Source organism: Rosa chinensis, chromosome 5, assembly GCF_002994745.2.
Source record: "Rosa chinensis cultivar Old Blush chromosome 5, RchiOBHm-V2, whole genome shotgun sequence".
Lineage (NCBI taxonomy): Eukaryota > Viridiplantae > Streptophyta > Magnoliopsida > Rosales > Rosaceae > Rosa > Rosa chinensis.
Window position 1 is genome coordinate 33,827,157 of NC_037092.1, and position 26,818 is coordinate 33,853,974.

Consider the following 26,818-nt stretch of genomic DNA (forward strand, 5'->3'; position numbering starts at 1 on the left):
GGGGACTTGCAACCTCCCTTCTTCTACCCCCCTTTCTTCTTTATAGGGGAGACCAAAAGCCAAGCTGTCGGGGTTCGTGCTCACTCCAAGCTTGGAGCTTGTAGAGTCCTCCAAACTTAGAGTTTGTTGAGAAGAAAAACGATCGACCACATACATCGTTGTTTCGATCTAATCCAAACCCCCCTTGGAATCTGATTTTCTTGGAAGCGACTACGCTCAGAAATCCCTAATTTCTTGGAAGCGACTAAGCTTAGAAATTTTATAGTTTTTCGTGGTAGTTTTTTTTTTCGCTCCGAAACTAACCCTAATCTTGTGTTGTTTTTCAGGATGAGCAAGTTGAACTTTGTTCCACTGAAGACAACAGGCGCTGGATACCATAGGTGGGTCCGAGATGTGCGCCAAAATCTTAAGGCTAATGGACTTCTGAAGACCATCCAAGAGCCAAGTCGAGACGTACTTACTCCTTAATAAGCTGCTGCTTTTGAAGCAAATAGAGCTACGAGAGAGGAAAATGAAGCTAAAGCCATCATTCTCATGACAAGGTACATGAATGACGCGCTCCAAAGTGAATACCTCAACGAGGAAAACCCTAGAAAACTATGAGTGGAACTTGAGCAGCGATTTGGCAACGTTCGTGACTCCCTGCTTCCTGATTTAGAAGTGAGATGGCATAGTCTCCACTTCTGTGATTTCAAGTCTGTACTTGATTATAACTCGGAAGCTCTTCGTATCAAGTCTTTGATGGAGTTTTGTGGCAAAACCAAAACTGATACGATTTTGATCGAGAAGACTCTCTCTACCTTCCCCGTCTCTGCACTGATGATTTCTAAGAATTATCGGATTGATGTGAATGTAGGATGCATCATAAGGTTTCAAGAGCTTATTGGTGCCATGAACGTAGCTGAGAAGCACGACAATATCCTTGTTAAGAACTATAATGCTATACCCGTGGGAACCAAGTCTATTCCAGAGTCTATTTATAGTCGCGCCCCCAAGGGAGGACTCAAGGAGCGAAACCCTAAGAGTAGGGACAATTCTAGACGTTCTGTCCATATACTTGCCCCAAAGAGGAAGGAAACCGCTAAGAGAGGCGTGCACAGAACCGTAGAGGTCAAGGTGTGAAGAGAGAGAGAGGCGGAGCCTCCGGCCATGGTGGTGAAGCCACCAAAGGGAATGGTCGTCCAAATCGCGCCCCAAAGGCTCCTCGATCAAGGGAGCCTAACCATAATGATGTTTGTCTTTGATGTGGATCAATCAGACATTGGGTCAAAGCATGTAGAGTATCCCAGAATGTTGCAGACGCATACAAGGCGTATAGTGAAGTAAGGGAGGCGCACTACATGGAGCAAGAGGATCAAGAGGACGATCTTGTTCTTAGGGTGGACTACTTCAAGGGCCAATAAACTGGTGATTTTGATTAAGTCCTTTTATTTTCCAAGAGATGTAGACAATTGCCATATTATTTTTGTAGTAAATGTCAATGGTTTAGTCTTTCTTGAAAGTAGGCGTACTCAATATAAATGTGATGTCTAGGAAGGTTTTGAGATAAGTGGTACTTAAGTGAGCCTCACTCCACCGACATCTCTCTACTTACTTGGTCACATTTGTGTTGGAATTACCAAAAGAAGTTAAACAACCGCCATTGTTTTGCATTCGCTAGTTTATTGGATTAGATTTTTCTTGGTTAAGAAACAATGATGTAATTCCGTTTGGCTTATTAATTAAAGTTGAGTTATTTCCTTTATGACTCTTTTTTTTAATTACGAGCTTTTCTTTAGGAATGGATTCTGGAGAACTACAATATCTGCGCAAACCATTCTACGCCATAGGTAATTATTCTTAGAGATGTTGCCTACATATTCCTCTGTGACTACGATGGCTGGGCCATCAGCTTTAGTTTAAGGACATGGAATGACCCAATTCCTATTGCCTAATGGCACCTTGATTATAGTCGCAGAAGCTCTCTACGCTCCTAAGGCAAATCGAACCTTATTGAGCTTTAAAGATATAAGAGCTAACATATTCCATGCGGAAACGCATACTGAGAACGGAAAAGAATTCATTTGCATTACCTCTAATGATTGCAGAAAGAAGCGCATCTTAGAGAAGCTTATGTGTCAATCTAGTGGACTTTATGTCACTACAATTTGACCAATTGAATCCAATAATGTAATAAGAGAAGATCTCTTGGATTCTGACACATACTGGCTTCGGCATGATTGACTAGGACATCCTGGTCGTGATATGATGATTCGTATACTAAAGACTTCGCATGGACATCAATTCTTTAGAGTGAGATGAAGCAAGAATCGAAAATTGATTCCTAGACTTAGTACGACCGCCACCACCGCTGCTTCTGGTGCTGCCGCTGTGCTGAGCTACCCTAGAGCCGCCCAAGTCCCTTGTGACGACACCATAAATGGTGCCAACCACGGCCATGACACCATGGATACTTCTCCCCTAGCCAAGACGCCATGGATGGCACTTTCCATGGTTTCAACACCATGATGGGTGATGTAGTCACACATTTTGCTTCTAATAGCGCTACAAACGCTTAGGCCCAACCAAAATCCTCATTAGTTGTTTCTAAGGCCCCTTGCTCGTTTTGTAAAGCTTGTTCCTTCGAAAAATTAGGACCGAGATCGTCCTAGGCAAAAGATCCTAAAATACTAATTCCGTTCTTACAGAGAATCCAAGGGGATATCTGTGGACCAATTCAACCATCATGTAGACCTTTTAAATACTTTATGGTATTGGTTGATGCGTCAACACACTAGTCACATGTCGCGCTATTGTCCACTCGAAATGCTGCTCTTGCTAAACTCCTCACCCAGATTATCCGTCTACGGGCTCACTACCCGGACCATCATATTAAGTCAATTCCACTTGACAATGTGGGGGAGTTTACATCGAAAACATTCGATGACTATTGCATGTCACTGGGGATTGATGTAGAGCATCCAGTTCCCCATGTTCATACCCAAAATGGTCTCGCTGAACCTGCTATCAAACGACTACAAATGATAGCACAAACATTGGTTATGCGCACCAGTCTCCCTCACTACAAGAGAAAATGTCATCGGCGACAACCCAAAGTTGTCGTAAAAAGTCTAAATTTCTTGTTGAATTGAAAATGTGACGACTTTGGGTTATTCACAACAAAATCAGGACACACTAACAAACAGAAACCAAGAGATAGAATGTGATCGATAAGACTGGCGGTTTGAGGCAAAGAGAACACAAAAAGTAGCAGTAATTCACCAAGCGTCAATCTCATCAACAAAAATATAGCATTTGTACACCATAACTAAGGCAGTATCAAAATTTCACCATGGAAATTTGTTTTCAAAAATACCGCAATAGTAGAGCAAGTGATAACATGAAACTTACAGTGTCCCAAATCTAAAGCTTGATTGGTTGACCCTCGATGATGAAAATAGTGAGATTATGCACAACTTGAACCTCTTTGTGAATTGCAAGAGCATGCATAATTTCCCTACACCTGCTTCCACACTGAAACCCCAATTTTGTTCATAACCAAAACATCACATAAAGGTACCAAGTTCATAACTCCATAGCTAGCTCATTTGTTCCACAAAGACAGATTAGAGTAGATTTTTTCATCATCTAATCTAAACAACATTGTAGTTCAATCCCAAATGTCCCAACAAGTAATTACAAAATATGGAAAGGAGTCAAACTGGTATTGTAAATTCTCAATTAGATTAGTGGTTCTTTAGATTACCTTGGAAATGGCTAGAGCATCAAGATGTCCAAGGAGGTCATTGATGAGGTCATTCAATGTGGTCTTTGGGTACAGGTGGTGGATCGGAGAGATGCAAAAAGACACACCAGAATGATATCTTTCATTGTATCTACCAAACCTAGGATTCACCAGAATCCATTGCAGCCCAGATAGCTTCTGCATCATGCCTGCATAATATCACAACAGCAAGTAGGCAAGTTGCTCAGTCTAATCCCAAATCCCAACTTATCCCATTAACTGAGTTTTCTACCCAAAATTGAAAAACTATTGATTAACTAAATAGAAAACAGACCAAATTACATGGTGAATAGGCCAAGAAACAATCATCTCGGTTGCGGTGCCAGCCAAAGCACTGATAGTGAACTGTTCTGCATCAAAAAGCTTCATTGTATTCCATAGTCCCTGACCAATTGTATCACTAAAGTCACAAGTTCCAGAATAAACAATGTCATATTCATTCTAACTGCAAAGCATAAATATTGTTACCTACTCCATCTACATGAATGCTTCCACCCCAAGAGGAACCTTGGAAGATTCTTAAATGCTATGATACACGGAGAAAAATCCAGTCATCACATAGAGTGATAGAACTCAATTAACCATTCAAGTTGAAATAACTATATCTTTCACCATCTCAGTTGAAATAACTATTCAAATCAATAGTTACTTCTACTTCACCAACTAATTTATCTTGTGGGGTTAACTTGGCATTAAGCATCAAGCATATATCTATCTTTGATCAATGTTAGTTACAGAAAAGAAAACTCTAATAGATGAAAAGACATCTTATAGTAGTAACTTTGAGTTGGAGTACAATAACACGAGGGAAAGTTAGTTTAACAATCGGCAATGTTAAACATGCTACTTCAATAAGAATTCCTCCAGCCACATCAGCTCTTCATTTCTCTAAAATGCAATCAGCACCAAAACAAAATCAAAGCTCAATCATTAGAGCGAAGAAAGCAAAATTATGTAGGATTTGATTGCCAAAAGAAAACTAAAAATACAAATAAAATCTTAGTGATCATGATTACTTGCTACTGGTTTTGCTTTGCCTAGAAGGCAGTAGAAGTAACAGCTAGCAAGATTACTAGTTTACTACTACTAGGGCTATTAAAAATCAGGCCAAAGTCGAACAGATGAAATAGATGTGAGATGTCAATGAAGAGTATAATTAAACAATATAAAGCTAAATTAAACCCGAAGCAGGACATTCACCATTGTTTTTCTCCGGTCCGGTAGTTGCCGCGGCGCACAGCAGCGACGAAGGAGGAGACTTTCGGCTCGCCATTTCAGAGAATGAGGAGCGTGATGGCGGCAACTATCAGACTGAGTTTGGCACGATCCACTCCGCTGTCTCGGCATTCATCGCCATCTACTCATGACGAGAGATTGAGGGTGGAGGTTAGGTTGGTGTTGAGGTGAGAGAAGTTGTCTTGGGAGGTAGAGAAGAATATGGCCGCCAGCCCCTTTCTCTCTAGATTTGGAGTGTAGAGTCGTAATTAACTAGGTTTTTATCCTATGATTTCTATGTATAATTTTTTTTTATTTTCTGATAAAAATCGGGTCTTTTGATGGACTGCTCCTTTTTTTTCAATCAGGTGGCGCCTTTTTTTTAATAATTTTTATTCAAAATCTCTATATTTTGTATTATTTAGGGTTTAAAATTTACAATTTTAGACTCTGGAAGATACCACCGCCACCGGGTATTATTCAAAAAAATTCATATGAGAGCGAGTTTGTGACATATAGATTGTAGTATGGTAGTTTAAGCAAGGGTGTCTTCCTAGTAAAAGTCTTATTTTATAAATCTTATTCTATTAAAAAAAAAAAGGATAACTATTAAGACACTGGTTTGGTATCCCATATAAGGCTCCGATTTCTAAGTTAATTCAAAAGTAGAAATTTATAGGATAACAAGATAGTTAGAACCCTTTATTTTATCAATCCAATCTCTCTTTTGATCAATAACTTGACCTCTACCACCTATCGGTAATTTTAGACAAGTTTCCTTTGAAGTGGATACCTGAATGCCAAGTATGGCTCGTAATAATCTATCTTTCGGAGCATATGACGATTCTTTCGCCATCTGCAGCGTTAATTTACCTACTAAAATATCACCCGTCTTTACCCATGATCCCAGCCTCACAATTCCATTTTTGTCTAAATTGCGGTAGGAATTTATAGTTGTACCTCGTGAAGGAATTTATAGTTGTACCTCGTGAAAAAAAAAAACTTCTTTTATGGAATTAACCGGTTAATGGTACCATTCCTTTTTTGTTACAAGGATGTCTTAAACATTAATTAACATTTACCGACAACTCGTAGAAGTATGGTATTACATATTCTTTCTTTTGATGGATTTCTCCTTAGCTGGATTTCTCTCAAGAGGATTACTCCTTACTCAGATTCGTCTTGAGGAGATTTCTCCTTACTTGGATTCCTCTTGAGGGGATTTCTCTTCACCTAGATTTACCTTGAGGGGATTACTCCTTACACATATTCGTCTTGAGGCGATTTCTCCTCACACGGATTCACTTTGAGGGAATTTCATCTCACCCAAATCCTCATTGAGAGGTTTCATGACTTCATCTAGATTCACCTTGAGGGGATTTCACCTCGCCCAGATCAGCTATAAGAGATTTCACCTCAAGATTTTTTCACAAACATATTGAGCTGCCTCTCTATTAGGCCTTTAAGCCTTTTCCTGCCTCTCTATAAGGGGATTCACCTTGGAGATATATTAGATATTTGGGTTATATGATATATCTAATATTTTTTCTCTTCGCACAGATATTTGACGATATTAGAGAAATTTCGCAGAAACTGTGGAAAATAAGATATTTTCCTCTATCGATATATCAGTGGGTTGTGAGAAAGTTCAAGTTGTCACATAATCATTAAGCGACAACCAGTAAAAGTTGTCGCTTAATTGGTTTTTTGTGAGAAATTAAAGCTGTCACATAAACATTAACCGACAACTCGTACAAGTTGTCGTCTAATTGGTTTTCAGCGAGAGAGTTCAAGTTGTCACACAAACATTAAGTGACAACATGTAGAAGTCGTCACCTAATTCGTCTTTTGCAAGAAAATTGCAGTTGTTACATAAACTTCAACCGACAACTAATAGAAGTCGTCGCCTAATTGGTTTTTAGCGAGGAATTTCAAGTTGTCACATAAACATTAAGTGACAACCTGTTGAGGTCGTTGCCTAATTGGCTTTTTGCGAGAAAATTAAAGTTGTCACATAAGTATTAACCGACAACTCGTAGAAGTCATTGCCTAATTGAGCTTCAGTGAGAAAGTTCAAGTTGTCACATAATCATCAAGCGACTACATGTAAAAGTTGTCGCCTATTTGGTCTTTTGCGAGAACATTAAAGTTGTTACATAAACATTAACCGACAACTAGTAGAAGTCGTCGCCTAATTAGTTTTTAGTGATGAAGTTTAAGTTGTCACATAAATATTAAGCAGCAACCCGTTAAAGTTGTCGCCCAATTAATTTTTAGTGAGGAAGTTAAGGTTGCCGCATAAACATTAACCGACAACTCACAGAAGTTGTCACTAAATCATTCTTTAGCGACAAAAATTTAATTGTCACATAAACACTAAGCGACAATTGGCAGAAGTCATCGCCTAATTAATCTTTTGCAAGGAAGTCAAAGTTGTCACCCAAACATTCACCGACAGTTGGTAGAAATTGTCGCCTAATTGACATTTTGTGAGGAATTGGGTCTCGCATAATGTCAAATGGGCGACAACTGTCAATTTGTTACAAATACTTACTTTATGCGACAAATTGGTTGTCGCCGATGGGATCATGTGCGACAACTGAAATTTCCTCGTATTTGCTAAGTTTTTGCGACGAATTTTGGGTTGTCACAATGAAATTCCTCGCTTTTGCTATTTTCTCTTGTAGTGCCTGTTTCCACTTGGGGATATGCAATATTGCATGCAGCGACGCTAATTCGTCTACGACCCACTGCCACCCAATCTTATTTTGCGGTACAACTAGTGACTGGGTACAAGCCTGATATCTCGCACTTACGCATTTTTTGGTGTGCCATTTATGTGCCTATTACACCGCCACAGCGTACTAAGATGGGTCTATAATGACGAATGGGCACCTATGTTGGCTATGAATCTCCAACCATCGTCTGCTATCTTGAACCCTTGACAGGCAATCTCTTTACCGCTAGATTTGCAGATTGTCACTTTGATGAGACACTTTTCCCATCGTTAGGGGGAGATAAGAACACAAATGTTCAACAGGAACGATAGAAATTATCGTGGTCTGTCCCCACTATGTCTCATCTCGATCCCCGTACCGCACAGTCTGAACTTGAAGTGCGATGAATAATCGAGCTCCAGAATGTAGCAGATACTCTGCTTGATGTGTTTTCTGATGTTGCCAAAGTGACGAGATCACACATACTTGCTGCAAACGTGCCTGCAAGGATTGACGTCCCGAATATTGGACGTAATGCCACTCCTATGACTCTAGGAGATGGCGCCACTGCTCAGGATGGTAGTGATGTGGCGTCTATGGTCGCTGGTCCAGCAAGGAAGCGCGGTAGACTAATTAGTTTGAAGGATACTCGCCCTAGAAAGAGAACGAATGAGGCACAAACAAATCCTTTGATCATTGATACTCAAAATCAGTCTCATGAGAATGTTCCGGATTATGGTTATGTCCAAGAGACATCATTGGGGGACGCGTCAATGTCAGAATCTATTCTTGAGAATGTAGAGATCTCTGTAAATTACACTAGTGTACATGGGAGGTGGGAAAGAAGCTCCATCATCGTCGATGATGTATTCTCGTATTCCGTAGCGCGTGAGATTATTGTGACCGATGACATCGAACTATGATCCGTTGATGAATGCCAACGTAGAGCTGATTGGCCAAAATAGAAAGATGTGATCCAGGCAGAACTTGATTCTTTAGCGAAAAGAAAGGTATTTGGAAAGGTTGTGCCAATACCGCCCAACACCAAACCAGTTGCTCATAAGTGGGTATTTATTAGAAAGCGTAATGAGAGAAACGAGATTGTAAGATACTAAGCTCGCCTTGTGGCGCAAGGCTTCTCACAATGCCCTGGAATCGACTACGAGGAGACCTATTCTCCCGTAATGGACGTCATTAGGTTCCGTTACTTTGTCAGTTTGGTAGTTTCCAAAAAATTAAACATGCAACTTATGGATGTGGTTACTGCGTATCTATATGGGGATCTAGATATAGAAATATACATGAAAGTTCCTGATGGACTTCAGTTACCCAAATCAAGTGGCTCTAAACCACGGACGCGTTTGCTATAAGGTTGAAACGCTCACTATATGGATTAAAACAATCCGGAAGGATGCGGTATAACCGTCTAAGTGACTACTTGATTGGTAAGGGGTATGTCAACAATGAACTATGCCCATGTGTGCTCATAAAAAGGACAAGTTCCAGATTTGCAATAGTAGCGGTTTATGTTGATGACATGAACATAATTGGTACCCTTAAAGAGTTAAGGGAAACCGCTGAACACTTGAAATCCGAGTTTGAGATGAAAGATCTTGGAAAAACATGATTTTGCCTCGGCTTGGAACTTGAGCACCGTGAAGATGGTATTTTGATTCATCAATCAGCTTATACCCAAAAATGCTTAAGCATTTCAACACTGACAAGATTAAGCCTTTAAGCACCCCAATTGTCGTCCGTAGTCTTGATCCAAAGAATGATCTATTTTGTCCAAAAGATGACGACGAAGAAGTGCAAGAGGCATAAGTGCCCTACCTAAGCGCAATAGGCACATTATTGTACTTAGCACAATGTAAAGACCACACATCTCATTCGTTATGAACTTGTTAGCTAGATATAGCTCTGCGGCAACATGACGCCATTGGACTGGTGTTAAAGATATCTTTCGATACCTAAGTGGTACGATTGATATGAGCTTGTTCTATCCTTACAGAGAGACGATGAATTCGAACCCATCAAATTCCAGGGACGCCATACATAGTGGTTCACGTCCCCTATCCCCATCCCAAAATGATACAAGTGTTTTGGAAGGTTTTGCTGATGTTGGGTACCCCTCTGACCCGCACAAAAGTCCTTCCCAAACTGGTTATGTATTCACCATGGAAAAGATCGCGATATCTTGGAGGTCTACAAAGTAGACCTTAGTTGCTACATCTTCAAATCATGCAAAGATTATTGCTCTTCACGAAGTAGTTCGTGAATGTATATGGCTTCGATCCATAGTTACGCATGTTCGAAGTAATTGTGGTCTGAATTCTACCACAGATAAGCTCACGAGCATTTATGAGGATAATGCTGCTTGCATTGAACAAATGAAGTAAGACTACATGAATGGCGACAATACCAAGCACATATCGCCCAAATTCTTCTATAATCAGCAACAACAGAAACTCCTCAAGATCAAAGTGAATCAGGTTCGATCTGAGGACAATGTGGCGGACTTGTTTACTAAGTCATTGCTCAAATCCACGTTCGAGAAACATGTGGCAAGGATTGGCTTGCAAAGGTTATCTGAACTCCCATGATCGTAGTCATTAGAGGGAGGCGCAGACATCAGGGGGAGAAGTCTACGTGTTCATCTCGAAACGTGAATGGTGTGTTGTGCTCTTTTTCCCCTTCGACCGAGGTTATTTTTGTCCCACTGGGTTTTTGTTACTCGGCAAGATTTTTAGTGAGGCAACGAGAGAAGCACCGCGTTTGGGCGACACAAGGGGGAGTGTTCAAGTAAATCTCTATTTTGTGTATGACCCAAACTCTAGGTTATTTGACCTAGTGATAATAGAGTTTAATTAGAAGAATCTAGAGATTACATTGAATATGTATAATTATCTTTCCTTATATGATTCAGATTCTATGCATTGTAACCCTCTATATAAAGAGACCTCTATCATCAATAAGAATACACAGAGATTTTCTCTCAATTCCCGTTTCTCTAAAACATGTCTATAATATTTCGTTCGAGTTTTTATTAGTATTTCTAAAAAAAGAGTTTGTTTTAGTAATTTATCTAAAAAATGTTTTATTTTTTATGAAATTATGAATAACTTTTTTTTTCTTAAAAAAAAAAAGAATAACTTTTTGTTTAATAAGAAATTTTTTTATTTAAACTGCCAACTTCAAAAAAAAAAAAAAGAAAAAAAAAACTGCCATAGTGCTAGAGACACCAAATATTTATACCAAATTCATATACCGAATGATGTGGCAGGTGCCAACTCATCAAAGAAATTGCTAATATAGACTTTCTCTACTAATTTTTTCTTTATCAAAAAATTAAAAATCAAGAAAACCTAAAACCATTGCAAAGTCCCATATATGGCCGCCATCCTCATCGAGAGGAGATCATCTACCATTAGACGTAGATCTAGTTGGTTGGGTGAGGCTGTTTTCTCTATTTTCAATGTTTCACTCATTTCACTCACCTTATTCACCTGTCTTGCATGATATTTTTGGAGGACCTTTTTCTTCCAATAAGACTATTGGGGCCTATTAATCAACACTCCTTGGGTACCCCCTGTCTAAGCAACAAGGATATTCCATCAAAAAATATGGTCAGGCCAATAGCCAATAAGTCACAATTAACTGCAGACATAACACAATCCCCAATTGTTGGCACTGAATATAGCCCATTCTCTAATTGATTCTTTAATTCAAATTTTTAAAGTTCAAATGTCTCGAGGAAATCATGAAAAGAGAGGGAGTAAAAGAAGGAGAAATGAACTTTGGTAAGTTTGGATGACTTTTAATTAATTCATTAATTCATCTGACAACAAAGGCAAAAGTTTTAGCACTTTTTCATGCTCCGGTTAGGAAGGGTGAAGCAAGAGTGGATGCAAGAACAGCGAAACATGAGTGGATACTCAAATGTATAAGGAAGAAGATAATTAATGGTCTAGGTTTAACCTTATCTTGTTTTTTTTTTTCTAGTTTTTTTTTTTAAGGAGAAGCATAAAATTGTATTATTTCCATATCATCACCATCTTAGAACCAAAATTGATGACATAGCAGGTGCCACATCATTTGGTAATGAGTTTTGGTATAATTTTTTGGGATCTCAAACATTTTCCTTGCAGTTAACAAAACGTCTAAGATCTTTTTTTTTTTTTGTAATTTCTGCAATTCAGTTTGCTGTGAAATTTACTATTTTATCCTTTATGTGTTAAATTATATATTTTTAAACTATAATCAAAGAAGGGTAACTTGTGAATTTTTGAAAATTTAACTATTTAGCTTAATTAATACCGATATCAATTATTTCTCCCTTTAAGTGAACTTTTCAAATAAATAAACATTGTCATGAATATTCATATGTATGTAAGTTGTGTCACGATTCTTCCAACAGAAGAAAACCAAAACCTCTCACCTTGTTTCTAATTAGACAAATCTCACACCTTGCAACCAATTTATAGTATTTTCTACATTCCAAAAAAAAAGAGGGAAAAAAAAAATGCAAAAAAAAAAAACAAACTGGTCCGAGTTAAAAGAACGTTTCTTCCTCCAACGAATCGGGTCCAACGCTGAAGCTCTCTTCCCTCCCCATGGCTTCCCCCTCTCCCTCTTTACTCCTCGCAGCAGCCATCACCCTCACTCTGCTCTTCTCATACTCGGTCAAATTACCATTCCACCCCCGCGACCTACTCCCTCTCCTTCCCAGACAGCTCTCATGGCCAATCCTCAACTCCCTCCACAGCCCAGTCGATCTCCTCCCCACTTTCGTCGGCTCCGCCTCGTCCCAAAACAACACTCTCGGCTGGAAAGGCGCCTGCTTTTACCAGAACACGGCTTGGATGGAGTTCCACAACAAAACCGGCTCACAATTTGGTGGCGGAACTCTTCATATCAAGGTCTCCCAACTTTTCATTTATATATTTCGATTCAGTTTATCGAAATTTGGAGTTTTGAGCATCTGGGTTTTTTTGGTTGACCGTGATAAATAGTAGTCTCAGGATTTGTACTCCTAAAAAGTTAACTAAAACTTTTGAGTTTGTTTTTATTTGTTGATTTTGGCTTTTAGTTTGGTTCTAGGTGATGTGTTAGGATTTTGGGGTATGGGAGCTGTTGACAAAAATAGCTGCTGTTGGTGTTTTCTGAGCTCAGTGGTTGAATTAGTGAGCTTTGTTGGGAGTTTAAGAACATTAGAGCACTGTGTGCTGGGTATTAAGCTGTTAATGACATTTTCGACTGCTGCTCCTCTGGGGTTGCTTTTGATTGTTTTCGCGGGTTTAATGGGCCAAAGCATAGGATAGGCTTTGAGAGTTAATTTTGTAGAAAATTTGGGTGTGAGGAGTGTTGATTCAGGTGAAAATGGTCCTGGATATCAATCTTTTAGCAGTCCTGTGCATTTTTGGTTGCTTGATGGGGAAGGAAAATGCGTGATTTTGGATATGTGTGACCTTACATTTTCATCAGATATTGAGTTCATATGTTTTGAAACTCTGGACCATTTACGAGAGTTGCCGTGCTGTTATTCTAGTTGCTGAAAGTTGATGCTGTGCTTGTATCCAGGTTAGCAAGGCTCATAGTTGGACGTGTATGGATATTTATGTCTTTGCAACTCCATATACTGTCACATGGGATTACTATCTTCTGTCGCGGGAGCACACACTCGAGTTTAAGGAGTGGACAGGGAAAACTGAGTATGAATATGTAAGTTGCCTCTTTCTAGTATTTATAAATTACTTGATATTCAAACTTTTGTTCCCGAAGAAAAGTTGTGAGTGTAACCTGGATTTAATGTTACTAAATCAGGTTAAAAACAGGGGAGTTTCTATATTCCTCATGCAAGCAGGGATGTTAGGCACCCTTCAAGCATTGTGGGATGTCTTTCCCTTGTTTACAAATACAGGATGGGGAGAGCTGTCCAATATTGGGTTTCTCAAAAAGCATATGGGTGCAACCTTTGAGCAACGTCCTCAACCTTGGGTAACAAATATTAGCACTGATGATATTCACTCCGGAGATTTCCTTGCAATATCTAAGATTCGCGGGAGGTGGGGTGGATTTGAGACTCTAGAGAAGTGGGTCAGTGGAGCTTACGCTGGTCATTCTGCGGTTTGTTTAAGGGATTCTGAAGGAAAGTTGTGGGTTGGTGAATCAGGGAATGAAAATGAGCAGGTGAACCGTGAATCTATAAAGTTAATACACAGTATATTACGTCATATCTGTTCATTTTTAGGCGTACTGGCACTCAGGATCTAGGAAGTTCAGTTTCCTACTAATGCTTATGTGTGATATGCATGGCAATTTCATTCTATAAGTTCTAAAACTATTTATCCTGTGGTTTGTATAGATATTCGTATACCTAATGTTATCTTTGCTCTATGCTGACGTGCTTCCTTGTTCATTTCATTTTCTAGGGAGAAGATATTATTGCTATTCTGCCATGGGATGAGTGGTGGGATTTTGAGCTAAACAAAGATGATTCTGATCCCCACATTGCATTGCTTCCCTTGCATCCTGATATCCGAGCGAAGTTTAACAAGACTGCGGCCTGGGAGTATGCGAGGAGCATGGAAGGCCAACCATATGGTTATCATAACATGATATTCAGCTGGATAGATACTATAAATGAAAACTATCCACCCCCTTTGGATGCTCATGTGGTATGTTTATTTAACTACATTTAACATTTCTTTGTCAGGCTAGGTCTCCCATATTAGTGGTTGCTACAATGTTAACTATTTCTTTTAATATTGTTGATGTTGCCAGTGCCTATTGCCTGTCTAGATTCAGGCCTGGGATTCAATGGCCCTGAAAAGCTACCTATTAAATGCTTTACACCAATCTTAACTTTTAGAATTAATTTCTGGCTTTCACTGGACCACTCTACAAACTTATCTGTATCAATTGCTGATGCGAAGATACTATTTGTTACAGAGTGGACTGAAAAGGGTCAGATAGAGTTCAGATTCCTTCCAAGTACAAATTTTTGATGCGAATATAATCGGTGGCTGTTTACAACTATAAAAGAGAAGAAAAAGAATAATGCCTTCTTTAGATTCATAGTTAAATTTGTGGACCAAAATCAGTAAATTAATTAACTCTCTCTCTCTCTCTCTCTCTCTCTCTGTGACACACACACATCCCGATAGTGAGTGCTTGTGCTTGTTTTAATTGACATTCTTAATTCATTGTTCCTGATTGTTAGCTCTATGGTTACACAGATTGCTTCTGTTATGACAGTTTGGAATCAAATAAAGCCTACATATGCTGCTAACTTGTGGAATGAAGCCTTGAACAAGCGACTTGAAACTCAGGTATTGTGGAACTGTCTCCTTCAATTGCAATACCGTGTCTAACAAGGGCTGTATGACTCTCTTTGACAAATACGTTTTACAAATCTTATGACCACCATGGCATCATATTTTAGGAGGACACATAAATGGCCATATCTTGAGTTAAAAGGATCGACTGGTTAAGATTCTTATTTTTGATTGGAATTAAGCAAGTTTACAAGATTGAGCTTGGAATTCATTGTGATCTTTCATTGTCTTTGAGTGTCTGATGCAAACCGGTCTGATGTACTATTTCTATTTCTTGCAGAACCTTAGCTTTCCTGAGATCCTGGTTGAAGTTGAAAAGCGTGGGTCATCTTTTGATCAATTGCTTACAATTCCGGAACAAGATGATTGGCTGTACAGTGATGGGAAGTCAACTTCATGCGTTGCCTTCATTCTGGAAATGTATAAGGAGGCTGGACTTTTTGATCCAATTGCAAGCTCTATCCAAGTTACTGAATTTACGGTAAATTCATCCACAATAAAGTTTAATCTCTATTTGCTTCCAATAAACAGCTGCCTTTTTTCTGCATCATCTCCAAATCCAGTGTGTGAAAAAGGCAAGCATTTACTAGTTATAGGGAGATACAAAAGATAAGTGATGACTGAGCCCTTTTATTCCCTCTACAATAGGAACTGAATAGTATTTGACCATAGCTGCTTGATCGAAATCATAATACCCTATTTTTGGTATTGATACTTGCATCTATTTCTGATAAATTCTGTTGTAGTGATATTCGAATATTTAAAACTGAGGAAATAGATAGTTGAGGTCACTTAAGTTGTACATTCAAAACATTACATGTGGTTGGAATGAAGTTGTTTCATAAGGAGTATTTATTGATTTTTATTTCTTTCAATTGCTGTTATTGCAGATAAAAGACGCTTACATGCTCAAGTTCTTTGAAAATGATTCGAACCGCCTGCCCAAGTGGTGCAATGATGGGGACACCGTGAAGCTTCCGTTCTGTCAGATTAAGGGGAAGTATCGAATGGAATTGCCTGAATACAACATCATGGAACCATACCCCCATATGAATGAGAGATGCCCATCACTGCCCCCCAAGTATTCCAGGCGGCAGAATTGCTGAGTCCTCTGTTCGTTTAACAAATTGGTCACGTCTATAGGTGATGCCATGCCACTTTCTTTTGATTGTAGTTTAATTATATTGTTGGATACTAAGGTATGAAAGGTGGTGAAGCTGTAATTATGGTGATTAGTCGGGTACAAATGGGAAGACTCGAGATGTCCAATTCTTGTACAATGTACATGGTAAAACAGATGAATCGTAGTGCAGATAAATATTTAATGTCCTTTTCTCAAATGATTCTTGGTTCTTTTTATGTCGTTTCGATTTGATCTAGTGGTGCCTTGTTTGGGAGAGAAGTTGGGGGCAGTTTCAAAGAATGGTCTTGGATCTTTATATAATTACTTGTGCACTATGCCCCCGTGCGCGCGAACACACATGCAGACCATTTCAGGGCATTCATTAAGGTTGCCATTTTTATGATTAATTACAAAATACACTTTTAGAAAGCTATTTTCATTTTCATACCCAACTATTAAAATTTTACATTTATTAAAATTTTACATTTGCATGTCATTCGGGTAGCATTATACTTTGACCACTAAGAGCAATTTTAACAATTTCTTCAAATTTGAATTTTCCGCTACTTGAGAAGGATTCAAGGATAAGTTTTTTATTATTATTTTTTTATTGCTCTAACAAATTCTCTATATCTAGCACAATTTTAGGGATAGTGGTGAAAAAGAATACAAAATTTTCTAAATTTACAACAATTTTTAAAATTTTAGAGCAACTCTAACAACTTTCCCATATTTAATTTTTCTCTATTTTAGGAAAAAATGAGCCATTTTTGCTCCAGTAAATTTCATATAACTATCCCCATTTTATGAATAGTAATGAAAGAGAAAATAAAATTTCCTAAATTTACAGCAATCTCTAAAATTCTAAGGAATAACTATGAAGGTTTTAGATATTGCTGTAAAATAAGGAATCTGTTCGAATTGGAGAGGATAAATTACTTAAAACTTTGACTTTTGCTTCCCTATAATACAAAAATTATAAGTGATTGTTTGAGTTGCTATAGGGAAGAATTATGGAGAATGGAAAATATGGAATATGTTGGAGTTAGAGTAGAAAAATTATGGAGATTTTGATTTTTGCTTCCTATAATACAGAAATTATAGAGAAGTTGTTGGAGTTGGAACAGAAAATTTATGGAGATTTTAATTTTTGCTTCCTATATAATACAGAAATTATAAAGAAATTGTTGAAATTGCTCTAACACTGTTAAAATCTGCCAATAGTCAAGGGCATTTATGTCAACACTGTGTAATGTTGCTCTTTATAAATACAACTGATGTCCCTAGCACTAGAAATCAAAGGACAAATTAATGTACAGCACATGAGGAAATTCTAGTGTATGTTAACGTGACATACATATATTTTTCAAAATATTTTAGACTGTAGGATACAATTAAGAAGACCCAAAACAGCATAAAAAAAAAAAACTAAGCTAATTGCAGGTCTAACAGACGACCAGATCTAGAAAAAAAAGCAGTAGCAGCTTGGGGAGGAGGGCTTCATTGAAATTTTTGAACAGTTCCGTAATCATATAATTATATATAATCAATATGTTACAACACTCTGGCCACATGTTCTGAACATTTTGAGTTGGTAAAGCACTTCAGTGTTCCAAATCATGTTCTAGGCATGATTTCAATAGGAAGTCCTCCAGTAGGGACTGGCATTGGATCCCTACTGAAGTGATTGTCTGCATTTAGCTTCCAGGTGAATTGAGTTACAATATGGTGCATTGCAATAAGGGTTTCGATCCTGGCAAACTCATATCCTGGACATACTCGAGGTCCCCCTCCAAATGGTATAAAGCAGTAGGGCGGAACTGATGCTTGCTTGTTGAACCTACTTGGATCAAACTTTGATGGCTCTGGGAATATGCTATCGTCCATGTGGGTCATAGGAGCAACCCAGAATATCTAGCAGTGGATGTTATGACTTGATCAGTTTTCTATATTACAATTAATGTCTTGATGTTTTGCTGATCTTTTCTGTACTTGAACTGTGCTCTTGTCCAAAACTATGCTGTTTTAGGACTCCATTTGATTATGAAACCAAACAACAACATTGCTATGAACAAAAGCACTATATCCATATCTAGGATTCGTTTGGAGGAGAACAACAATGGAAAATAATGACAATGCAATGCTATGCTTTGTGTAAATTTGAACTTACCTGCCACCCTTTAGGTATGAGGAATCCACCGAACTCAATATCTTTGATAGCATTCCTGAAGCCACCAAAGACAGGAGGAGTCATCCTCAGAGTTTCCTGTGCTACTCTCCATGTGTATTTCATTTTGGCAAGGTCTTCCCATGTTAGAAACTCTCCTGCCAATTTGCTTCTAGCTATTTCTTCCTGCTCTGTAAACCAAAAGTCAACAGGCATCAACGGTTGAATAAATCCTTTTTAGGCAAGAAATGTGAACAAACTATCGACTTGTTTAGGTGTACCTTGAAGAAGGGATGCATAAACAACTGGTTCATTAGCTAGAAGCCGCAAAAGGAACGTAATCAGAACAGATGAAGTGTCATGTCCTGCAACCATGACTACCATGACATTGTGCACCATCTCCAATTCTGTTAATTCTTCTTTGCCTTCACCATTTCGGATGCTGAGGAAGCAAGTGATGAGGTCTTGTTGTGGAGAAGCTTTTTTTTGCTGAAGCTCTACCCTCTTTTCACGTATAAGTTGCTTGATCATGTTTTGAACCCTCTTGCTTGCCTTGAGGCTGCTGTTGTAACGCGTGAAGGGAAAGTTAACCGGCACTGACCACATTCCTTCTATCATTGTTTGGAAACACTCCACGAATTCGTCTCTGCGGGTTCCTCGTTCAAGCCCAAAAAGTAGAGAGCATATTATGTTGAACGTGAGGTTCTTCATCAGGGGCAAGACCTGTCAACAGTCCAAAAGGTTTGCTAAATAAAGACCATCTCTATTTTTTTTTTTGTTCAGTTCAGCATTTTTGTTGCTACATGAGAAAAAATGGGTTTTACAAGCAATATTATTGGATAAATTGGGAGGTTTCTTGCAGCTGGCTGGTTCATGTTTCACAAGTTTATTAATTTCAACTAGCTGCCTATAATTACAGAAAATGATTAGCTGATGAAAAGGTAGCTAACTTACTGTTACTTGTTGTTTTCCATGCCAATGCATTTCAAGGTGCTCCCTGATTTCTTCATCCATTTTCCCCACATATTGCTTCAGTGACTCGGGCTTTAAAAACAGCATAAGAGCACTCCTTACACGCTTGTGATCCTCGGCACTCAGCTCAAATATACTCCGTTCCCCCAAAATCCTACGAATAGACTCAGTCTGTTGGCTGGAAATGGTGCTCCCGTCACTGGTGAATACGAACTTGTTTGCAGCTTGCCCGTGGATGAAGACTGTTGGCTTGCCAAAGAGACTTAGCTTCGAAACTGGACCATATTTTTTTATCCTTCGTTCAAGCCATTTCTCAGCAGTGTTGGCACGCATGGCTCGGAGAAGACCAAGGCTCTGGCCTATCAGCGGTAGTCCTAATGATCCCGGCGGAAGTCTATCGGATGACTTTTTTCTTCTCGTAAGGAGAAGGAATATGGGAATGAGGAAGAGGAAAACTGCGAAAAGGGAGTTCATGGTTTGGAGGCTTCGTTTGTATGAGAAAGAGTTTGCAGAGTACAGATTAAAGAGAGTGGAAGTTCAGTATAAATGGGGGAGTCTGGGAAATATCGACGCTAGTAGCTCAATATGTTTTTGTTGGCTCTTGGGTTGGCATATAATACCTTGCAGGACTATATGCCATTTCAGAACGTGTAGATCAAACCTCAACCTCAACCCTTAGCTAAAAACAATCAACATGACAAAACTATGCACAAGCAGATTGATTACTACTAGAAAGCGTTGTTTTTAGTTGCTTGTACAAAATGAAATAAAGATAAGCTGGTCCAAAATCTCGGGAATCCTTCTCACTTTTATTGCAATTCCTTAATCGGACGGCTGATGATAAGCTATTTTATCGCAGTTTCCGCCAAGTTTGTAATTAAGTTAGTGCAACTGATCAAAAATGTCAAATGTAGACATGATTTCATTTCATCAATATGAACCCCCATTTGTATGAACATATTATACTAATCACAATTGACAATTGCTGCCGACTCCCACTCAGCCAATCATGATCTGGAACTTATTCTAATCACAATGACGAGTGTTGCCGACTCACTATCAGCCAATAATGATCCGGGCAGGTGAAGCATGCGTTGAGTTTAGAATCCTTAGAATGGGATACTGTCAAACAAATCAAATTCAGGTTGGGGTTCAGGGCACCGGATTTAGACTCATACCAGCTCTCTTACTAGATAACAAACATGTTATTTTTGTTGGACCTGTCAATCTAGAACACTCGTACACTAGAATTACAGCAATTCACGTCGATGATCCATATTGCCTTGAGCAAGGGGATATCTCCGTATCTGTGAGTGAATATATATATATTATACCTAAGTCGGACCATACATTGAAATTATTTGTAGAATCTTGGCTGAACCAAGTTGTTTGATTCCCTGGTGAGTATGGACAGACAGCCAACTCCTCTACGGAAGTTCACCAAAAATGACTGATTCTTTGAAAATGAAAATCAGAACATATCTGGATGTCCCATCAAAAAAAGCAGTTCCACACTTAAATTCATGAGAAAACACAGATTTCTAGCCCTGAGGGCATTTCCCCCCTCATCGGTAAAGAACTTTATGCTAAAAAGACCAAAACAACAGGATCAGGTTTATCACCTAAGTCTGTCTAGAGCTGTAGTTAATTTGATGAGAAATACAGTAAATAATGAAAGTCAGGTCTGAGACAAGGATCCAATCAATTTCAAAGACAAAAGCCATCTTCTGTTTCATACACATAACCAGGTAGCACATTATCTAGTGATATTGGATTAATTATAAGTTTCAGTAAACATCAAATATGCGTATCGTGATAGATACAGTTTTAATATGTCAGTTTATAAGTACCAATAGTAACCCTCAAATACCATTACTTGGTCTTTGCAGCAATGTGGTTGCCACCAGTTGCAATTTTGTAGAGATAAAATCCTGTCATGAGAACACTGCAACAAATAAAGTTGTTTTAGCTTCAGAAAACTTCATATATATGTCATATTAGGAGATATACAGAACAACATACAACTGTCAGGTACAGCAATCAAAAGGGTTGCATCACAGATAAATAATATTCTGCAAATAATTTTACAAGAACGTCTTAAAAACAATACAATAACCATGAAAGGGCAACCCATACATTACTATAGTTGAATGACTTTATTTATTTATTTGAACAACCAATGAAAAGACATCCACATGACAGAGCATTGGAACATAAATTCCATTCCAAACATCTCACACCCCATTACCACCATGCCAATTTCACCCCTCCTATTCTATATAGTACCAAATATATTATAAACAAGTAGTCAAGTAGCCGGAAAGGTTTGGTGGACTCGATCCAAACTTCACAACTAGTATAGCTATGCTGTTGAAAGCCACAAGTGGCCCATTTATATGATTGATGATGTGAATCATGGAAAAATAATGCAAGTATGGTCTCCCAACGACAGTGGTTGTAAGGTGCTATGACCTGTACAGGATTTGAAACTCCATTCAACTAAGAGTCTGAAAACTGTTTTTAACAAAAAAGATAAAACTTGTTCATATAATTGGGCCACTTCTTCTATCATTAAGGAGACATTTACATATTCAACAAACGGGGAGACATGTAGATTGTCCATAAAACATGACAGCAAAGTGATTAATTTTGATGAGCATTCAATTGAATCAAGTTTTTACAAACAATTACAGACGATAACATTTATAAAACCACAAACAGCCATTCATGACAGACAACCCCATATAACATTAACATTTGCCAGCCTTTAACAAAACTACTTTCCACATTAGAGGCCTTCAGTTGATGAGGAACCTACCATCCGCAAACCACAAACTGAAAGGACATTAACACTTGTGTTCCATGTACCTCGGTGGGTACACAAACTGACTCATACCAGCACATTTTTTAAGATTACATTGTTCACAAAGTTAGATACAAAGGAGAAAGAAGTCAAAATGCAGCGATACAAACCAATGCATAAGGTACATATACTACTTCTAATGTTTGGTAGTCAACAGCTGAAAAATGACATTCATGATTTAGATGCAGTACTATACAGTAATCACTAAATGATATGCAAATATCCTGCAAGCCAAAATATGAGAAATGCCATTCATGATTCAGATGCACTACTACAGAAATATTAAATGATATATATGTATCCAGAAAATTGAGCAGAGACACATAAATAGGTGGTTATCTGAATTTACCTGAGGCCAGCAACAACACCAGCTGGCATGATCTTAGAAGTTTGTAAATAGCGTTGTCCCATGACCCATGTTAGTGTTGCGGCACAAACTGTTATAAGGAATACAAATCATTTTACAACAACGTTTCTATAGATTGAGAACCAACAATAATGCAAGCAGGACATGAAACCAGAAAAATACTGACAAAAAAAAAAAAAATGAAAAACCTTCTAAAACTCAATCTTCCTCAGTCTCTTATAGCACTCACAAAGCTCATTTCATTTAAATCACTCTAGCAAGGTCCAATTGCATTGACAATGACTAATACAAAACTCTTTAGTATTAACCTATATGTAATCCATACTTCCCCGTGGTTAGGGGCGCACTGCCTAGCCACTAACTAGTTAGAGAAGCCTATTATAGTCTGCAATTCACTATTTCTTCACATCTTACATCTTATCTGCCAACTTTATGAGACCTTCCAGAAAACTAACACACACCTTGAAATCATTTTTAACATTAACTAGGTAAACATCCATAGATCATAATCATGCAGAAGAAGCACAGAGCTTCCAAATAGCTAGACAGAACAAAGTAATAACCTCACAAGAGAAAGAACAAGTCACATTTCTTCCATTTCAGGAAAGTCAATGCCATCAAGCTAATCAAACTACAAAGCTTACATCTTTCATGACCCATCATTGTTTCTTGATCATTCTCCCAAAGCAACAAAAAACCCAGATCAAGATTTATTACTCCTTCCTATAACTTCAGTCAATTCATCACTATCACATCTGGGATTTCAAATCAACCATGTAAACAGTAAAAAGTGTACCTGTTTGAAGAATCAGAGCAGGATAGGAGTTCTTCTTCTTATGAAAGGCTTGGAGACTGAGATAGCCAGCAAGAGTGAGAAGCAATCCAATGCCTGCACCTCCAAACAGAGAAGCTGTGCTCCCCTTCCTGAAATACCCAAATACTCCTCCACCCACCAGCAAAAGCCCGTAGGGGATCGTGAAGCAGAAATCGTGCATTTTCTCAAACTGGGTTTTCTGGGTAAGCTCGGATTCTTGGGAAATTTGTAGTCTTTCACAGATCGAATGAAGAAAGAACAAGGCTTTGAATTTATTGCTCCTACTCCTTTTGTGCCTGAAATGAAGTGTGTGTGTGTGTATATATAAACGGTCAACTACTGGCGCGTGGAGATCGTGTGGGTCAATTTGTCGTGTGGCCAATCATTCCAACTCCCCAGTTTGATTGTTTCAGATAAGGTCATAATGGCGACCTTTCACTGTCACGGATCCAGATAGAATCTGGAGCCGGAGTTAGGATTCGAGTCGGACCGATTACCCGGTTTAAGTTTCATATACAAATAGATTTCAAAATGGAGTAAATTTTAATGAAAACGATGGTAATGAAATGACCAATTTTAATTCGGGAAAATCATCCGCATCATCCCTGACGTTTCGATCATTCGAAATTTTCGTACCTCAACTTTCAGAAATATCAAAAAAATATCATAGGTTTTTATTCTGACCGAAGATTGTATGCGTGGACATGGTTCCGTACGAGTCGGTTTTAGGCCCAACCCGCATCGAACTCGTAGTAAACGGGTTTTCCTTCTTTTTACACCGCAACCACTTATTTTTTTTTTGGGCCGGTTTTTCCAGTTGCACCGAAATCAGGTTTGGTGCGGGCCGGTTTTAGTGTGGGTCGGTTTAACTATTTGTCCTAAAAAGTCAGGCCCAATTACCAAATATGAGGGCTAAATTACTTTTTTCTATTTATTTTTTGAGTTAATTACTGTTTACTTCCTATACTTATAGGGTTTTATCGTTTCAATCTCTGACCTTCGAATTTCACCTAAAAGGTCCCTGAACTCTCAATTTCCTCCCATTTCGTCCCTGCCATCAAGCTCTGTCCAAATTGTCCGTTAAATTACTGACGTGACATTCCTCACGCGCTGAAATGTCTAATTTACCCTCACTTACTTTTTTTTAAAATTTATTTATTTTCTTTTTTATCCACTTGCATCAGTGCTGATGGATCTTGAATAGGTAATGACTTAATTGGAAGCTGCAAAAGGATGCCCAAATGACACAAATAAAAACCCGAATGCATGTACATAAACTTTGCTTTTCTTCTTGACTATTCTACTATATATATATATATATATATCGTTTAACAAGCCCCTAAAAGTACACATAAGTTTCCAAAAGAAAAGGACTTTCAAAAATCTTTGCTCATGGGTAACAAGTGGTTTCAAACCAAATAGAAAAGCAAGCAAAGTTCTAAACAATCTCCACTCACTGCAAAAGAAATCAACTGTCAAGTATCAACTCATCTATAACCGTTTTTTTTCCTATCACAGTGGCGGTGTCTACCGAAAAATACAGAGTCAACCAAGCATAACCTAAATCTAGCAATTACAACTTCGACAGAAAATTGCACTGCACCAAATTCGTAATACTTCTTCCAAGAGTGAAAATGCATAACTTCATCATCCCAAAACCCTAGTCCAATTTCCAAACCTCACATTCTGACCAATACATAAAAATCAATTCTTGCATGTCAATCCTTCAATAATCAATCTTTCTACCATTTCCTTCGAAACAAAAACCGACTCAAAAATCAAATTCCAGAGCTCAAAAGAGAGGAAATTCATGAAAACCCAGTCACAAAAAACCACTCAGAATTCACAAAATTACAGATTACAACAACGATTACAACAATTCAAGTTCATCTTCTACGAATTTCAACCCGCCAAAAACCAATGGCGACGAGATTAACAACATGCATTTGAATTATCAAGTTCCCAATGCTACGATTCTTTCAAATTCTTCAAGAACAGAAACAGTGAGAATTACATAAACCTAATCAATTTGTTCTCACATTTTCGCAGAGTGAAGAGAAATTTGAGAGTGACGACTCACCTGGTTGTTGTTGTTGTTGGGTCGGAACATCTTTCTTCTTCTCCTTCCGAGTTGACTCAGTGAGTTAGCTCTCCCTCTCTGACTCGCTCTCTCTCGCTCGCTCTCTTCCTTTTTCAACTGAAATTTTAGCTATTAAGGGGAGGAGAGAATCTGAAATATCATTTCTTCCAGCTCTCTAAAACCGGGCATCGCCATCCTCTGAAAATCACCATCCCGATCTCGACCTCACGATCGTCTCCGCCAAGCACCTGAAGAACGTTAACTGGAAGAACGACGACCTCAAGCCCAACGCCGTCTTCTGGGTCGACCCCGACCTCTGCCTCGCCACCAAATTCGACGACTCCGGCTCCACCCGACCCGTCTGGAATGAGCGCTTCACTCTCCCTTCCTCACCCTCGAAATCTTCCACTCCAAACCCTCTGACACTCCTAAACCCTTAGTCGGCTCTCTCCACCTCCCCCTTAAAGACCTACGCGACCCGGATAAACAGAGGAGGAGAGACATGGAAGAAGAAGAGGTAAAAAGAAAGGGAGAGGATCCTCTCCTGAGCATATTAAACACCTGAGCTACCTGAGCTTTCAACGAGATGACGACACGTGTCCAAGCTCACATCTAATGGCCTACAGCTCCTCTTTTTCTTTTTCTTTTTTGATGACAACAACTCCTCTTTTCCTCTGTTCCACGGACGGCAGACCCGGGAAGCGGTCGAGTGGGCCAAGTAAGGCAGCCGGGTCAGGCACTCGAGTCGGAGCTCTTCCGGCAGGCCAGGAATCCACTCGGGGACTTTAGGAATCTCCATTTCAGCCAAGAATTGATTTTTATGCAACAGAGGGTGTATTTTTTTCGGGCGTGGGTTGCTGGAGGCCATGAAAGTTTGGATATTTATAGAACCAGAGAGAGATGATGGAAAATGTGAATTGGAAATCAATTACTCTTTCACGAAGCCAAAGGAATGCTGGATATGAATCCAGGTTAGCCTTCTAGAAGGCGAATAACTTTTTAGCTTTTGGGTTTGGGTATGGGAGAGTGGACCCAAGATAAGGTTTTCGAGTAGCTGTTACAAATATGATGATCGAAGGAGGCTAGGCTAGGATAAGGCTCTGGACTCGGGGAGGGACTCAGTGAACTGAACAAGGAAACACAGAGGGAGTTGGATAAGAGCAAAAATAATAATAATAAAACCCAAAATTGAAATATGGTCTATTTGGTTTGTTTTTAGCAGGTTGTGCATCATTCTGTTTTGTTTTTGTAATAGAAGAGTTGCAGGCTTATGTTTTGTTCTTATAAGAAATGGAAAGGGCAATTGTGCAGTGCAGGCTTCATGGAGAAGGCAATTGTGCAGTGCAGGCTTCTGTATATTTTTTGTAAGAAATGGAGAA

At 38.8% G+C, this 26,818-nt stretch overlaps 3 protein-coding genes across 3 annotated transcripts; 1 reads left to right on the forward strand and 2 right to left on the reverse strand.

Annotated features, from left to right (window-relative positions):
- Positions 1 to 12,213: 12,213 nt before the first annotated feature.
- On the forward strand, positions 12,214 to 16,405 carry LOC112166125. Its single transcript, XM_024302893.2, has 7 exons — positions 12,214 to 12,635; positions 13,297 to 13,437; positions 13,540 to 13,905; positions 14,148 to 14,393; positions 14,955 to 15,047; positions 15,334 to 15,534; positions 15,944 to 16,405. Exons 1-7 carry the CDS (start codon positions 12,330 to 12,332, stop codon positions 16,157 to 16,159), a joined length of 1,569 nt encoding a protein of 522 aa, XP_024158661.1. The 5' UTR covers positions 12,214 to 12,329; the 3' UTR covers positions 16,160 to 16,405.
- A 1,086-nt stretch (positions 16,406 to 17,491) lies between these two features.
- On the reverse strand, positions 17,492 to 20,849 carry LOC112166269 (cytochrome P450 716B1). Its single transcript, XM_024303065.2, has 4 exons — positions 19,298 to 20,849; positions 18,625 to 19,066; positions 18,347 to 18,534; positions 17,492 to 18,090 (listed from the first exon to the last, which is right to left on the reverse strand). The coding sequence occupies exons 1-4, from the start codon at positions 19,787 to 19,789 to the stop codon at positions 17,794 to 17,796; spliced, it is 1,419 nt and encodes a 472-aa protein (XP_024158833.1). The 5' UTR covers positions 19,790 to 20,849; the 3' UTR covers positions 17,492 to 17,793.
- A 151-nt stretch (positions 20,850 to 21,000) lies between these two features.
- On the reverse strand, positions 21,001 to 23,666 carry LOC112166270 (protein FATTY ACID EXPORT 6). Its single transcript, XM_024303066.2, has 3 exons — positions 23,342 to 23,666; positions 22,528 to 22,615; positions 21,001 to 21,260 (listed from the first exon to the last, which is right to left on the reverse strand). The coding sequence occupies exons 1-3, from the start codon at positions 23,538 to 23,540 to the stop codon at positions 21,188 to 21,190; spliced, it is 360 nt and encodes a 119-aa protein (XP_024158834.1). The 5' UTR covers positions 23,541 to 23,666; the 3' UTR covers positions 21,001 to 21,187.
- Positions 23,667 to 26,818: the final 3,152 nt, after the last annotated feature.